The 17,448-nt window shown below is 44.9% G+C and overlaps 1 protein-coding gene across 2 annotated transcripts; it reads right to left on the reverse strand.

The window, feature by feature from the left end:
• Positions 1–999: 999 nt before the first annotated feature.
• Positions 1,000–15,656, reverse strand: FCER1G (Fc epsilon receptor Ig). Of its 2 annotated transcripts, XM_061606306.1 has the most exons (5): positions 12,031–15,656; positions 7,459–7,550; positions 5,832–5,879; positions 5,536–5,556; positions 1,000–3,092 (listed from the first exon to the last, which is right to left on the reverse strand). In XM_061606306.1, exons 1-5 carry the CDS (start codon positions 12,293–12,295, stop codon positions 2,964–2,966), a joined length of 555 nt encoding a protein of 184 aa, XP_061462290.1. In that variant the 5' UTR covers positions 12,296–15,656; the 3' UTR covers positions 1,000–2,963. The 2 variants fall into 2 exon arrangements, with proteins under 2 accessions (XP_061462290.1, XP_061462291.1); XM_061606307.1 differs by lacking the exon at positions 5,536–5,556 and having other exon boundaries at positions 12,031–15,654.
• Positions 15,657–17,448: the final 1,792 nt, after the last annotated feature.

Raw genomic sequence — 17,448 nt, forward strand, 5'->3', positions numbered from 1 at the left:
GGGTCACATCACTCGAAAATGCTTGGAAGTTGTTTAAAAACACTATATTAGAAGCTCAACTGGAGTGCATACCGCAGATCAGAAAAGGTACCGCCAGGGCCAAGAAGATACCAGCATGGTTAACGAGCAAAGTCAAGGAAGCTCTTAGAGGCAAAATGTCTTCCTTCAAAAAATGGAAGTCTTGTCCAAATGAAGAAAATAAAAAAGAACACAAACTCTGGCAAAAGAAATGCAAGAAGACAATAAGGGATGCTAAAAAAGAATTTGAGGAGCACATTGCTAAGAACATAAAAACCAACAACAAAAAATTCTATAAATACACTCAAAGCAGGAGACCATCTAGGGAGACAATTGGACCCTTGGATGATAAGGGAGTCAAAGGTGTACTAAAGAACGATAAGGAGATTGCAGAGAAGCTAAATGAATTCTTTGCATCTGTCTTCACAGTGGAAGATATAGGGCAGATCCCTGAACCTGAACTAACATTTGCAGGAAGGGATTCTGAGGAACTGAGACAAATAGTGGTAACGAGAGAGGAAGTTCTAAGCTTAATGGACAATATAAAAACTGACAAATCACCGGGCCCGGATGGCATCCACCCGAGAGTTCTCAAAGAACTCAAAGGTGAAATTGCTGATCTGCTAACTAAAATATGTAACTTGTCCCTCGGGTCCTCCTCCGTGCCTGAGGACTGGAAAGTGGCAAATGTAACGCCAATCTTCAAAAAGGGATCCAGAGGGGATCCCGGAAATTACAGGCCAGTTAGCTTAACTTCTGTCCCTGGAAAACTGGTAGAAAGTATTATTAAAGCTAGATTAACTAAGCACATAGAAGAACAAGCCTTGCTGAAGCAGAGCCAGCATGGCTTCTGCAAGGGAAAGTCCTGTCTCAGTAACCTATTAGAATTCTTTGAGAGTGTCAACAAGCATATAGATAGAGGTGATCCAGTGGACATAGTGTACTTAGACTTTCAAAAAGCGTTTGACAAGGTACCTCACCAAAGGCTTCTGAGGAAGCTTAGCAGTCATGGAATAAGAGGAGAGGTCCTCTTGTGGATAAGAAATTGGTTAAGAAGCAGAAAGCAGAGAGTAGGAATAAATGGACAGTTCTCCCAATGGAGGGCTGTAGAAAGTGGAGTCCCTCAAGGATCGGTATTGGGACCTGTACTTTTCAACTTGTTCATTAATGACCTAGAATTAGGAGTGAGCAGTGAAGTGGCCAAGTTTGCTGACGACACTAAATTGTTCAGGGTTGTTAAAACAAAAAGGGATTGCGAAGAGCTCCAAAAAGACGTCTCCAAACTGAGTGAATGGGCGGAAAAATGGCAAATGCAATTCAATATAAACAAGTGTAAAATTATGCATATTGGAGCAAAAAATCTTAATTTCACATATACGCTCATGGGGTCTGAACTGGCGGTGACCGACCAGGAGAGAGACCTCGGGGTTGTAGTGGACAGCACGATGAAAATGTTGACCCAGTGTGCGGCAGCTGTGAAAAAGGCAAATTCCATGCTAGCGATAATTAGGAAAGGTATTGAAAATAAAACAGCCTATATCATAATGCCGTTGTATAAATCTATGGTGCGGCCGCATTTGGAATACTGTGTACAGTTCTGGTCGCCTCATCTCAAAAAGGATATTATAGAGTTGGAAAAGGTTCAGAAGAGGGCAACCAGAATGATCAAGGGGATGGAGCGACTCCCTTACGAGGAAAGGTTGCAGCATTTGGGGCTTTTTAGTTTAGAGAAAAGGCGGGTCAGAGGAGACATGATAGAAGTGTATAAGATTATGCATGGCATTGAGAAAGTGGATAGAGAAAAGTTCTTCTCCCTCTCTCATAATACTAGAACTCGTGGACATTCAAAGAAGCTGAATGTTGGAAGATTCAGGACAGACAAAAGAAAGTACTTCTTTACTCAGCGCATAGTTAAACTATGGAATTTGCTCCCACAAGATGCAGTAATGGCCACCAGCTTGGACGGCTTTAAAAGAAGATTAGACAAATTCATGGAGGACAGGGCTATCAATGGCTACTAGCCATGATGGCTGTGCTCTGCCACCCTAGTCAGAGGCAGCATGCTTCTGAAAACCAGTTGCCGGAAGCCTCAGGAGGGGAGAGTGTTCTTGCACTCGGGTCCTGCTTGTGGGCTTCCCCCAGGCACCTGGCTGGCCACTGTGAGAACAGGATGCTGGACTAGATGGGCCACTGGCCTGATCCAGCAGGCTCTTCTTATGTTCTTATGGATGGGACACGGAGGCAGTAGTGGCTCCACCACACCGTTCGGTCCCACCACTCCTGGCCAGGAATGTGGATTGCAGTCTAATATATAAAACCCACTGACATGATTTTAAACCAAGCTATAAAGGTATTTTAAAAACACCAGGAAAACAGAGTTGTGTGTGATGAATAAAACCTGGCATTTTCTGTCTTGCCATCACCCCAGCCATCAAATTAAATCAAAAAGGTCAGCTAATACAACATGTAAGATGTATGCTGCACTGCAGAATCTATGGTCCTCCAGATGCTGTTGGATTCCCAGCAGCCCCAGCAGCTGTGGCCAATGGTCAGGGATGATGGGAGTTGGAGTACAACAATATCTGGAGGGCCACAGATTCCCCACCCCTGCTACAGACATAACACTCAAATCCAAGTTAGATTTCTGCACCTAGAGCATGGATGGGGAAACTGTGTCCTTCCAGATGTTATTGGACTACAACTCTTACCAGCCTCAGCTCATTTGGCCAATGGTCAGGGATGATGGGAATTGGAGTCCACCAACATCTGGAGGACCACCCCTGGCCTCCCACGGCATCAAAATCACTTTAGGCAATTGCCAGCAGGGTAGCATCTTCCTCGCAAGGCCAGCAAAGGGCACAAAGGTGTTCTGTCTTCTCTGGTATCGACATACAGTTGTGCAACTTCAGGTGTTGTGCATGGGGGTTCTCCTCAAGACAGCACAGCTATCCAACCAAGCTCCCTTCTTCTGGAGGGGCCTGAGCTTGCGGGTCGATTTTGTGGGGTCGATTTTGCGGGTCGATTTTGGGGAGCTCAAGGGTTGCATAGGGTTCGGACGCTCGAATGCCAAGGCCCTGTTAAAGAAAGACACACACAGGGCAGGAAGGCACAGCAGGAAGGTTAGTCAGCCTCTGTTTCCTGCCTCTGGAATAATTGCCTAGTTAGGACGTACGAAGTAGCCTTATGCCAGGTCAAACTATTGCCCCATCTATGCATTGGATGGGAAACCTCCAATCCGGAGGTAGAATGTTGCCCTTCAGGCCTTGCTATCTGGCCCTCAGGACTCTCCCATGCCACACACCCCTTTCCCTGGTTAGATCCCTCACTGGCCCTACTTCACACCATCCTTTAATATTTCAGCCTGACTAGAATGTGCCCTTCAACTCTGATCATGCCTCTTGCCTGCCTGGGCGGAGGACAAAGAGAGGTGTGTGAGTGATTGTAGAAGCTAGATTTACATTCATTCCTCTACCCACTTTTGTCTGTGGGCATGCCTACCACTGGCATGTGGCCCCTGGAAAGTTGCCCAGAAGGGAAAGTGGCCCTCAGGCTGAAAAAAGGTTCCCCACCCCTGATCTGCTCTGACTAGAAACAGTTCCCTGGTTTCACACAGATATTTTCTCCACCACTTTCTCCCTGATTAGAATGACCATAGCTCAGTGGCAGGGCCTCTGGTTCAATGTCAGTTATTTAACAAAATGTATATGCCACTTGATTGTCAATAGAACCTCTAAGCAGTTTACCAAAAATAAAACAAAGGTGGGAAAGCCAGGGGGGAGGCACCCCAAATGTACAACAGAGAAAGAGAGGGCAAACCCTCAAAGTGCCTTGCCAGTAAACAGCCAAAAATGGAAACTGAAGTAGTTGCGTTGCTGCCCAACGCGGTTTGGGTGACAAAGGCCCTTTTTCAAGGGCAATCTGGTGGAAGCTGCATACTGCTGTCTCAAACTCACTAAGCCCTTACAAACAGCTGGCTCTTTACGACTCAGCTGACTACTCATGTCTATGAGTTTCATTGGGACTACCGTGAGTAAAAGTTGAACCCAGCTCAATGTATTTTTGCATGTTACTTTCATAAAAATATACCTTCTGTGCATATCTTACCCTAGAATATACATATTTGTCCACGTTTCTTGGCTGAATAACTGTATTGCAGGATTTGGGGAAGTGCACATTTCGCAGGCTGGCCGCGTGTCAGTTTGTGCGTTGCTTTGGAAAGTGCAAATTAGGCAGGTTCGCCTTTAAATGCAAACTGAATCCAATTCCTCCCATATCCCTAGGTACATCTACGTAGGATTCATAAACCTCATCCTTTTCTTACAAGTCACGCAATGTCTGAGGATGATGGATTAAACTGTCACTGCAGATTCCCCAACCCCACCCCGGACTTTTTGAGACTCATAACTGTTCCCTAACCTTTGCCTTTCAAAGCCCCCATGCCCTGCCAAGCCAGATCTGGAATGGAACCTTTTCCGACAGCAAAGCACACCGCCTCTTTCCTGTGGTTATTTTGCTTCTGCAGTAAAACAGACTTGGTGACTGCAATTTGGTTGCTGTTTTTTAAACGCCTGTGGTCAGTGACAAGATAGGACAGAATGATAAAGAGACAACTTCACAGGCCTTCTAGCTGTAGTCAAAACACAGCTACATTTATAGCTGGCTGTCGTTTATGCTTTTCTCTTTGATTTGGTTTTACCTGTTTTTAAGGCCCCATTTGCATTATTACTCCACTTTAAACAGCCATGGCTTCCCCCAAAGAATCCTGGGAAGTGTAGTTTGTTACCGTCGCTGAGAGTTACTAGGAGACTATTCCCCTATTCCCCTCACAATTCCCAGAGTGGTTTAACAGTCCTTCTTCCTAGGGGACTTTGTAGCTCTGTGAGGGGAACAGGGGTCTCCTAACAACTGTCAGCACACTTAACAAACTATAGTTCCTAGGATTCTTTGGGGGAAGCCATGACTGTTTAAAGTTGTATAATGCTGCTTTACAATGTATAGCGCAGACGGGACCTAGCTTTCGTTCACCATCTTTAGTACTTTTTAAACCAGGGGCAGCTCACCTGTAGTCTCCAGATGTTGCTGAACTACAACTCCCTGTATCCCTGGCCATTGGCCATGCTAGCTGGGGCTGATGGGAGCTGGAGTCCAGCGACATCTGGAGGGCCAAATGTTCCCCACCCCATTTCAAACAAGCAAAAGAAGTGCTTTAGAAATGTTGGGAATTAATACACAGTGAACCAAGTTGAGGACTATTTTTTTATTACTCAGAAGTGCTTTGCACTGCTTACCAATAGCTCATTGGTGAAGCATCTGCTTTGAATGCAGAAGGTCCCAGGTTCAATCCCCCGCATCTCCAGATAGGGCTGGGAGAGACTCCCTGCCTGAAAGCCTGGAGAGCCGCTGCCAGTCAGCGTAGACAATACTGAGCTAGACAAACCCAGGGTCCGACTTGGTATATGGCCGCTCCCTATGTTCCTGTCCCAACCCTACCCTGGAAAAGCATAGGCAGACACTTACGGTATAGGTTTCTTCCACTTTCTGGAAAAGAGGAAGACAGAAAAAGAAATGAGATTTCAGAGGAACAGAAAGCAAAAACAAAATACAGAGGAAATAAAGGCAGGAGAAATGACCAGAGCAAGACACATGTGGCATCCATTTGCTAAATGTCTACTCGGTTTAGGAACAGAGAGGGTGCAAAAGCTGTCACCTATCTGCTTCCAGCCAATACACCTAAAGCACTCCTGTGTAAGCGGCGCTCTCTGAAAGTCCCATTTAAATACAAAAAGTTACTATTTCACTGAGTATGGAGGTACCTCATAAATGGCCATGGAATCCATTTTTGCTTTTTTTCGATTCTGGATCTGAGGAATTAAAATAAAATAGAAACACAGACAAATTCATTGATGCACTTGGGATAAGAAGAGGCATGAACTCAACACTGTGGAACCTTCTGTCTCTATTCTTTTTAATCCTTCTGAGTAACAGAAAGGTTCTCCGTTGATTGTACAGCAAAATGTGGAGAGCCACAAAGCTTGCTGGATGACCCTGGGCCTGTTTCACACGTATACGTGCTCAGTCTGGCCTATCTCGCAGGGTCATTGTGAGGATGAAATAGGAAGGAAGGGCTACATATGCTGCCTTAGATCCATGAAGGAAGGATGGGAAGAAGGTGCTGCCTAATGTGAATTCAGGGAAGAGGCGGGTTTTGAGGAAGGATCTGAAGAGAGACAAGGAGTGTCTGATCCAGTGTGATGTAGTGATGATCAGAGTGTTGAGATTGGGCTAAGGAGACCCATGTTCAAATCCTCCACTTAGCTATGAAGCCCACTGGGTAGGTTTTGGGCCGCTAACTCTCTCAGCTCCTATATCTATTCAAACATGGGCACACGAAAGGAAGTAAAAATGTAAAAAGTGGGACTAGAGTCATGAAATACAAGAGATAAATTCTGTGACTTGCATTTAATGGCTGTTTGGGCCTCTCTGTTTATACCAGCCTTTTTCCAACCTGGTGCTTTGGACTACAACTCCCGTCAGCCCCAGCCAGCACAGCCCAAGGCCCCACAAGAAGTGAACAAATTAATACAAAAGAAAATACAAAAAGGTAAAGTAAATACAAATACAAAAGTAAAATAAATCAATACAACAAATGAATAAAAATATAAAATAGCAAAAAACAGACACACAGTCGATCACACTTTATACATTCCTTAACTGCATTCATGCTGTCACTACAAACGCATCTCCCACCCACCCACAATTTCCCAAGGACAGCACCCTCACCCACATCGCCAGGGATGGCACCAGCCCACCAAAAACCCCCGCCTCCCCCCCTGTTTGTGCAAGCATGTGCACACACACTTCAATACGTCTGGTTCTGCCATCTCGCACATCAGCCTGCATGCCTACCATCACCCAAGATGGCAGGCATGCGCGCTAACTTGAGAAGCAACCAGAAGTATTTAAGAGCACGCACGCATGTGTGAAGGAGTAATGTTGGCTGGGAGAGTGGAGCTCCTACTCTGCAATCCGTGCCACTGTCGGGTTACGGCCTGCAACCTGATGCTGGCAGGGATTGTGGGGCAGGAGCTCCACCCTCCCAGCTGCAGGGCTAGCAGCAGGAACTCTCAGCTAGCGACAGTGGCCCTCGGCCAGTGCCCAACCTGGCCACCCACTGACACTGGGCCTGCTCATCACACTCCAAAGGGTGAAAACAAAGGGTTACCTTCCCTTTGGTGCGTCTCCCTTCAGGGCCACCCCACTTGGGCTAACCTGCTGCTGATGGTCCACCACCCACGGCAGCCTTCAAATAAGTAGGCTTCTCCCTGGAAACAGATACAGCTGTGGCAAAATACTTAGAATTGCTTAAGGTATGTATTGTTTAATTTTTAAATAACCTTTAGGATCAAGACACAAGTACCTCAGAGAGCTGTGAAGACTCACCTTCAGTCGGCAGTAGAGAAATGTGAGGATAATACCATAGACAAACAGAATCCCGTCCAAGACATAGCACAGCTGGGGTTCCCTCAGGGCCTCTGCAGTAAAGCAAGATTTCGCCTTAAAGTTGGAGCATGCCTGCTGGATCAGACCGAACCGAAGGCCCATCTAAGGCCCTTCCAGACTGGTGTTTTATTGTGGGTGTCTCCTTGACACAGGACCCATCTGCAGTATACATTCAAAGCACTCTTATACCACTTTAAACAGTCATGGCTTTCCCCACCCCAAAGAATATTGGGAACTGTAGTTTGTTCAGGGTGCTGAGAGTTGTTAGGAGACCCCTTTTCCCCTCCCAGAGCTACAATTCCCAGAGTGGGTTTGCAGTCAATCCCTCTTCCCAGGGTTCTCTGAGAACTGTAGTCTTGTGAGGGGAATGGGGGTCTCCTAGCAACTCTCAGCACCCTTAAATAATAATATTAATTATTATTTATTTATTTCGTTTGGTAGCTGCCTAATACCAAACGGTCTCTAGGTGACTTACAGCAGATTTAAAACATACACAAATTTAAAACAAGAATCATATATAAAAACACACATGCCATCAGTAAAACTCATCAAAGCATTAAAAGCCCTACACAATACAAACCTAAAGCCCATCGCATAACAAACAAGGATAACTAGGACAGCACACATCAACTGCCAAAGGCCTGAGTGAAGACAATTATTTGGGGAAAACTATGTCTGTTTAAAGTAATATAGTACTGCTTTAAATAAATAGGCCAGATGGGGCCCTGCCGCCTGTGCAGCCATGGGCAAGCAGCATAGTCCCAAGGAGCCCAGTTGCCCCCCAGCTGGCAGTTGCAGACAAGGAAGGGGCTGGCTTGTGCAGCTGTGGCAAGCTGAGCAGGCCAGAGCCACCTGGGGAGGACTAGCCGCAGAGGGAGGCCATGGTAAACCCCCTCTGAATACAGCTTACCATGAACCCCTATTCATAAGGTAGCCATAAGTCGGGATTGACTTGAAGGCAGTCCATGTCCATTTCCACCTGCACCCAGCGTGTATAAGTAAACACAAATATTACAAAATGCCATTAAGCCTCCAGTGATGATTTTCAAGAGAACTAAACCTAGGTGCTGATGTAGTGTAGTGTGGTGTAGTGTGGGAGACCAGGGTTCAAATCCCCACTCAGCCATGCATACACACCATACATTTAAAGCGCATTACATCCCCCAAAGAATCCTGAGAACTGTCCTTTGTTAAGGGTGCTGGGAGCTGTAGCTCCATGAGGGGTAAACCACAGTTCCCAGGTTTCTTTGGGGGAAGTCATGGTGCTTTAAATGCATGGTGTGTACACAGCCTGGGTGACCTTGCACCTGTCATTGCCTTTCAACTTAACCTATCCCACAGGGTTGTTGTGAGGATAAAATGGGATTGGAGGAGATTGCTGAATGCCACCTTGAGCTCTCTTGTTTTTTTAAAGTGTATTAAAAGTGTGTGTGTAAATGTCTATGTATACTCAACCATATCGTGACAAGCCTATTTTTATGTGTCTGTTCCAGACCCAAATAAGAGATAAAGAGTTGAGCACAGAAATTATATCCTATCGCCTTTTTTGTGGTGGTGAAAAAGCCTCTAATGAGCAAAAGCTCTGCTAAACCACAGGGTGCAATAGCAGCAGATCTGATGCCATTGGTGGGACCTGAGTGTAAAAAGCAGAGAGGCCACCCAGCTCCTGTGATCTGACCACCAACACTTCACAGTGCTGCATGCATGTGTTGAAGGGGTGAGAGAATATCCCAACATATGTCTATTTTGGATGCCTCAGCTGTGGGCAACTGTGTCTTGGATACCACATAATGGTAATTTTAGAAGCTTCAGAAATAAGGATATTATTACAGACTGGCTATGGGGGAGAATTCTGATTGTGTTTGCATTTAAAGGCGAACTTACCAAAGGTGCACTTTCAAAAACAATATGTGAGTGGAAACACTACTATATTTTGGAATGTGCACTTTTCTGAATTTTGCAATGCAGTTTTCCAGCCCAGTAATGTGTACAAAAATGCATATACTGACGTAAAGTGTGTACATAAAGACATATATTAGGGAAAATAACAAGCAGACGTGCATTATATGTAGGGAGATTGCTTGCAAAAATGGGTCCATTAGGCAAAAATGCACTGGCAGGACCTCTGAAGCGTCTTAGACAGGAGTCATTCCCAGCCCTACCTGGAGAAGGTGCAAGGGATTGAACCTGGAACCTTTTGCATGCAAAGCAGATGCTCTCCCACTGAGCTGCAACTCTGTGCATGGAAAACAGGTGCTCTACCAGGGAGCTACAATCTTACAGACTGAGCTATAGGAACTACGTATATAGAAAGCTGCCCTAAACCGTGTCAAACCATTGACTTGTCTGGCTCAGGGTTGCCTAGATAGCTTGGAAGATTACTTTTAAAAAGTAATAAATTACGTTACATGGCCCCAAAAAGGAATACATTACTATTACAATTGCTCTGAAAGTAACCAATTACTTCACTGTTACTCAAATGTAATAACTTCGATTACACTTAGTTACTTTTTTAAAAAATGGAGTGCCTACAAGGTGCTGGCCTTGGCTGCTGCACATGTAAGTAGCCTAAAACATCATTAAAAATAAACACAGGCTACACAGAGGGTAGCAGAAGATGTTTTTTATCCTTAAGATTAACAGAATGGCAAAACAGAATCTCACACCCCCCTTCCCACCCCAGCGATACCCCGACACACGTATACTTTTTCACTTGAAATCAAATTTCACACTTGAAATATTGCTTTTACAATTATTATTATTATTGTTTATTACATTTGTATACCGCCCCATAGCCGAAGCTCTCTAGGCAGTTTACAACAATTAAAAACATTAAAAACAAATACACAAATACACACTTAAAAACAAACTAACAGTGCAAAAATCCATCAAGCCACCCCTACCTACCTTAGCACAATAACAGTTTTAGTTTTAGTAAAGCCTCCAAGGTTCTTACTACATGGCCCACACAAACAGGAGAACTCAAAGCTGGGATTTGTAGTCTAACAACATCTGAAGGGCACCAGATTTGGGAAAGCTGATAAGGAGCCAGAACTGGAAAAATTAAGCCAGCTTGATGAGAAATATTGACCACATGCTGTTTGAAGCAATGCAATCCAGGGGATAGAAAATGTCTCTGCCAGTGGGTTCTTTGGCTCTCCTTTGCCAACCGCTAGCAGAAGCCAAGTCTAGTAGTAAAACCAGAATCAATTCCTTTTCTTCTCTCTCTTTTCTTTTCTGGTTAAAAAGCAGATTACAATTTGCCTTGCCCCATTCTGTCCCCTCCAGAGCTTGATTGACATAAGGGATAAATCCATGCTTTGAAAGCACGGCTGCTACAGATTGCCAGTAGGAGCTACTTGTGCATTATCACAATGCTGCAGAAACTCTGCAGAATTCCACCACCTTCCCCTCCCTGCTGTCAGAACTGCTTCTGTCTGGCTGTCACTTTGGCTCAAATCTCATGTGACAAGAGAAGGCAGCTTGCGAGTCTCTCCTGCGCTGTGACGTGCGTGATGAGCAGAGTGATATGGAGAATTACTTTTAGACAGCACTGGAAGGAAATAAAATTCACACTTTCCAGAACAATATGAGAACTTAAACACAGCCATCCTTCGAAATTCATGCTTATTCTAATTTTGCAATGGGTTGCAAATATGTGTATGTTAGTCAAAATGCTTACAAAAATATTAGGAGAAATTTGCACTAAAATGCTGGAGATTTTTCATGAGGAACTTTTTTTATATCTCAGTTTCAAATCTCAAATTGCTGCAGAAATGTGGAGAACTGAATTTAAGACTGGAAAAATTAGAAACTGGGAAAACCGAAATGGACGGATCTTTCCATTACTAATATAGACTCCTCTTCACATACAATCTAATGTACAAAATTTAGCACTTCGGATTAGAAAAGCTGAAGGTTTTCCTTTTCATTCCCTGTCACAGGAACACACCAGAACCCAGATAGCCCCAGGAAAATAAGAGGGGGGGGGAAACACCAACAAACAAGTGTGGTCTAACAGTCCCACCAATTAAGACTAGCGAAATCACGTAATCAACCAAAACTTTAGTTGATTAATCTACCCATTATACATCACAGCCCTACTGTAAACCAAACCAGTGCTGGCATAGTGGTTAGTGGCGGCTTACGACTGGGGGAAACCAGGTTCAAATCCCTACCCAGTCAGTCACATTTTCTCTCTCTCTCTCAGCCTGACCTACCCCACTGGGTTGTTGTAAGGATAAAACAGAGGACCATCATTGATGCCACCCTGAGCTTCTGGGGTGGGGCATTAATAAACAAATGCTGTTGTAAACACACAATGGCTTTTAATTGGGAAAAGCTAGTGGCTGTTTTAACAGAGATCTGGAAGTTACAACCTCTGTTCACGTCGCTTTTCGGCCTTGGCCAACTTAGCGCATCTTACTCACATCTTACTCACAACCCATATGCACAGAAAGACTGCACATCCATTAAAGGGGCCTTTTCTTCACCCCACCCCACACCCTTTACCTGCTTCCTCGGCTCCCAGGAGAACCAGGAGGGCGGTCCAAAGATACAGCTTCATCCTGGAGATTCCCAAGGGGCTGTTCTGTCGGGTGGCAGATTTTCCGCCCAAAAGAGCCACCAGCAGTCGCAAGGGTAGCAATGGGAGGGAAACCGGTTGTGCCTCTGCCTTCCTTCCTCCCAAAGGCAGGAGTGTCCAGCGCTTGAGCTGAGCTTCTGCTTTGGTGTGCTTAGCTCGGCAGAACGGCCCTCCAACAACCACAAAGCACATGCTTTCCTGCTTTGGGGGCCTGAAAAAAAGCTCCGCACTTCATGATGATAGCCAGCTGGCTCAGACTCAACTTCCCCTTTCTCCGAGTTGCATGAAGGGTAGTGCCAAGCCCAGGGAGGACCAGGAAGAGGGAAGACTGTGCCACAAACGTTGGGTGTGGGTGGGCCTCTGGGGGTCTGAACCTTGGGGGAGAAAAAAACTTAATAATTGTTGGTTTCTCAACAGACCAGAGAGGGCCTATCACGTCTGTTGCGAAATCTCAGCATACCCAAGGCCACCTTCACAGCCTACATTTATTCCGCTTGAAACCTTCATGGCTTCCCCCCAAAACCTCCTGGGAAGTGTCATTTATGAAGGAGGCTGAGAAACTCCTTGGCCACATCCACACCAGATGTTTATTCCACTTTAAACAGCCATGGCTTCCCCCAAAGAATCTTGGGAAGTGTCGTTTATGAAAGGGGCTGAGAGACTCCTAGGCCATGTCCACACCAGGCATTTATTCCACTTCAAACCGCCATGGCTTCCCTCAAAGAATCCTGGGAAACTGTAGTTTGCGAAGGGTGCTGAGAGAAGACCCCTTCTTCCCCTCGCAGAACTACCATTCCCAGAATTCTCTGGGAAGAAGGGCTGACTGTTAAGCCACTCTGGCCACTGGAGCTCTGTCAAGAGGAGTTTCTGAATAACACTCTCTTAACACACTTAAGTGGAATGAATATCTGGTGCAGATGTGGCCCTCTTCTCCGGGCTGAGCTACAATTCTCAGAGAGGTTTCAGTGTTGGTCCCTCTTCCCGGGGAAGTCTGGGAATTGTGGCTGTCTGAGGGGAATGGGGGCCTCCTAACAGTTCTCAGCACCCTTCACAAACTACACTTCCCAGGATTCTTTGGGGGAAGCCATGGCTAAAGTGGAACAACAGTGGAATAAATGTAAGGAGCAAATGCGACCAAAGTCTTCTATAAGCATTTATTAATAAGATTCCGACATGGCAAAGTGCAACCACATATACCTTGAGGCCCCAGTAGTAGGCCCCAGTTCACAGAACTGTATTAACACGACTAGTTAAGTAGTTTAGCAATGCAGAAGTACTGAAAGTGTTAATCTTTATTTTCACTTGGGTTTGTGAACAGTGTTATTTTTAATAAACGTATTAACTATGCCGTTCTGATAAATTGTTTCATTTATTTTCAATCTTTCTTGCCCTTAGTTAAACTTAAGTCACTGAAAAACCTGTTTAAAGCAAGTAGTAACATTTGGTTCATAGGAAGATTTAAGGAGGGGGAGCAATCATGCCTCTTGCCCTGGGCACAGCGCTAGCTGCCAGCGGCCCTGCGAATCCTGTGCCCACTACCCTAAGGAAGGGATGAATCGGTCAACTTGGGTTTATCTCAGCTGCTAATTTTTCCAAACTCAAGTTCAGGTCTCCACATTTCTATATCAGTTTGTGATTTATTTTTTTAAGTTCTTGTGAAAATTCAACAGCATTTTAGTGGTAAAATATTTTATTTCTCCTGAACATGGTCACTCAGTAACTTGTAAAATTTAATTAAAATTATTTATATGCAGGCAAAGTTTATGAAGCAATGCAGATCCACATAATACATTTAGGGCACATCCAACTCATATTTAAAGTGCATTACTTCTCCCAAATAATCCTGAGAATATAGTTTCCCCCTCACAATTATAGTTCCCACCACCCTTAACAGACTACAGTTCCCGGTGGGATTCATGTGCTTCAATGGTATGTTGAATGTACTTTAAACGCATGGTGTGGATCTAGCATATTCTAGTATGCTGTGCATTCGTTAACGAATTGAAAAGAACAATTTTAAAATATACTTTTTTAAACAGGGCTGTAGCTCAGTGGCAGGGCACATGCTTTGTATGCAAAGGTCCAAAATTCAATCTCTTGAAAAGACTATTGCCTGGAATCCTGGAGAGCTAGTGCTAGCCAGCCTTACCCAACCTGGCACCCTCCAGACTACATAATCCCCAATCAGCACAGCCACTTAATGGGAGTGGCAGTGCAAAACATCTGAAGGGCAGCACACTGGCAAAAGGCACTCTATGCAATAAATAAAAATACTCTTGAAAACAGACTTGGTTGTGCCTATTAATTGCCTCATTTTACAAAATTTAACGGCTGAATGCATATTTTAGGCTGCTCAAAGATGCAACTGCTCACATCCCAACTCAGCCATCTGTTTACTCGAGCGTTCCCTGCATTTTAAAAATCCAGTTAAATACAAGGGACAGTGTCAACAAACTGATGCTTTAAACCCTACAAAGATAACACTCAAGAAAGCAGCTGTGAAAGAGTTTTTTTTCCTCACTAGGCTGATTTCTCTTTCCCTTCCTTTTCTCCTCATCTGCAAAAACAAGCTTCATGTACAAAACATCAGATGTTGATATCCGATTTATCTCATGTGACATCTGGACATTTCAAGTCACCTGCGGCCAAGAGCTTCTAGTCAAGGCAGGCAGCAGAGGACCTCTGCATCTCCAGACAGGAGGGCACAATTTACACTTATGTATCAGTTGCTTTCATTTGTATGCCTGCCCTCAACTCAGAGAAGGATTGCTCAAGGACTTCATGCACAGCACCCACAGAAGCCACAAATCTTCCAGCAGAGGTATACGCTTCAGGAAGCTGCAGCCAACCAGAACAGAACACTTTTTTTTTGCATGTATGCTATAGGACAGAGGTGGGGAACTCTTCCGATGCCAAGGGCCACTTTCCCTTACTGCCAACCCTCTGAGGAGCCACATGCCAGCAATTGGCAGGGCAAATGGTGGACAGGGCTTTAGTGGGACACTCCCCTCCTCCCAGATGACACATTGCTATTTCAAGGAGACAGCGTGATGTATGCAATTATTCCCGTACACACCTGTCACGCCCCTTGAGTGCCCCTTAAGGCCAGGGGGAAGTTTAGGGAGCATAGGACAGCCATGTGCTTTGAATGTGACAGCCAAGGGCAGTCAGCCCCATGCAACCAATAAGCTGATTGAAGATAGTGAGCTGCATCAGTGAGACCGCTGCCAAGACCCAGGTGTGGCTGACAGGTAGTTAGATGATGTCAGTATGAATCAGCAGATTGTATGGAGACCAGCCATGGGCAAAAAGTATAAAAAGCCCCAGTGGAGATCAGCCATTTGAACTTCTCCGTGGGCAAAGATCATAAGAACATAAGAACATAAGAAGAGCCTGCTGGATCAGGCCAGTGGCCCATCTAGTCCAGCATCCTGTTCTCACAGTGGCCAACCAGGTGCCTGGGGGAAGCCCGCAAGCAGGACCCGAGTGCAAGAACACTCTCCCCTCCTGAGGCTTCCGGCAACTGGTTTTCAGAAGCATGCTGCCTCTGACTAGGGTGGCAGAGCACAGCCATCATGGCTAGTAGCCATTGATAGCCCTGTCCTCCATGAATTTGTCTAATCTTCTTTTAAAGCCATCCAAGCTGGTGGCCATTACTGCATCTTGTGGGAGCAAATTCCATAGTTTAACTATGCGCTGAGTAAAGAAGTACTTCCTTTTGTCTGTCCTGAATCTTCCAACATTCAGCTTCTTTGAATGTCCACGAGTTCTAGTATTATGAGAGAGGGAGAAGAACTTTTCTCTATCCACTTTCTCAATGCCATGCATAATTTTATACACTTCTATCATGTCTCCTCTGACCCGCCTTTTCTCTAAACTAAAAAGCCCCAAATGCTGCAACCTTTCCTCGTAAGGAAGTCGCTCCATCCCCTTGATCATTCTGGTTGCCCTCTTCTGAACCTTTTCCAACTCTAGAATATCCTTTCTGAGATGAGGCGACCAGAACTGTACACAGTATTCCAAATGCGGTCGCACCATAGATTTATACAACGGCATTATGATATCGGCTGTTTTATTTTCAATACCTTTCCTAATTATTGCTAGCATGGAATTTGCCTTTTTCACAGCTGCCGCACACTGGGTCGACATTTTCATCGTACTGTCCACCACAACCCCGAGGTCTCTCTCCTGGTCGGTCACCGCCAGTTCAGACCCCATGAGCGTATATGTGAAATTAAGATTTTTTGCTCCAATATGCATAATTTTACACTTGTTTATATTGAATTGCATTTGCCATTTTTCCGCCCATTCACTCAGTTTGGAGAGGTCTTTTTGGAGCTCTTCGCAATCCCTTTTTGTTTTAACAACCCTGAACAATTTAGTGTCATCAGCAAACTTGGCCACTTCACTGCCCACTCCTAATTCTAGGTCATTAATGAACAAGTTGAAAAGTACAGGTCCCAATACCGATCCTTGAGGGACTCCACTTTCTACAGCCCTCCATTGGGAGAACTGTCCGTTTATTCCTACTCTCTGCTTTCTGCTTCTTAACCAATTCCTTATCCACAAGAGGACCTCTCCTCTTATTCCATGACTGCTAAGCTTCCTCAGAAGCCTTTGGTGAGGTACCTTGTCAAACGCTTTTTGAAAGTCTAAGTACACTATGTCCACTGGATCACCTCTATCTATATGCTTGTTGACACTCTCAAAGAATTCTAATAGGTTACTGAGACAGGACTTTCCCTTGCAGAAGCCATGCTGGCTCTGCTTCAGCAAGGCTTGTTCTTCTATGTGCTTAGTTAATCTAGCTTTAATAATACTTTCTACCAGTTTTCCAGGGACAGAAGTTAAGCTAACTGGCCTGTAATTTCCGGGATCCCCCCTGGATCCCTTTTTGAAGATTGGCGTTACATTTGCCACTTTCCAGTCCTCAGGCACGGAGGAGGACCCGAGGGACAAGTTACATATTTTAGTTAGCAGATCAGCAATTTCACCTTTGAGTTCTTTGAGAACTCTCGGGTGGATGCCATCCGGGCCCGGTGATTTGTCAGTTTTTATATTATCCATTAAGCTTAGAACTTCCTCTCTCATTACCACTATTTGTCTTAGTTCCTCAGAATCCCTTCCTGCAAATGTTAGTTCAGGTTCAGGGATCTGCCCTATATCTTCCACTGTGAAGACAGATGCAAAGAATTCATTTAGCTTCTCTGCAATCTCCTTATCGTTCTTTAGGACCCCTTTGACTCCCTTATCATCCAAGGGTCCAATTGTCTCCCTAGATGGTCTCCTGCTTTGAATGTATTTATAGAATTTTTTGTTGTTGGTTTTTATGTTCTTAGCAATGT

This window comes from Rhineura floridana, chromosome 22, assembly GCF_030035675.1.
Source record: "Rhineura floridana isolate rRhiFlo1 chromosome 22, rRhiFlo1.hap2, whole genome shotgun sequence".
Taxonomy (NCBI): domain Eukaryota; kingdom Metazoa; phylum Chordata; class Lepidosauria; order Squamata; family Rhineuridae; genus Rhineura; species Rhineura floridana.

Coding starts and splice junctions, on each gene's coding strand:
- FCER1G (XM_061606306.1), bottom strand. CDS start 12,295: ATGTGCTTTGTGGTTGTTGGAGGGCCGTTCTGCCGAGCTAAGCACACC. Junction 7,551..12,030: donor CCTGGGAGCCGAGGAAGCAG/GTAAAGGGTGTG, acceptor GCTTTACTGCAG/AGGCCCTGAGGGAACCCCAG. Junction 5,557..5,831: donor ATTCCATGGCCATTTATGAG/GTACCTCCATAC, acceptor CCTCTTTTCCAG/AAAGTGGAAGAAACCTATAC.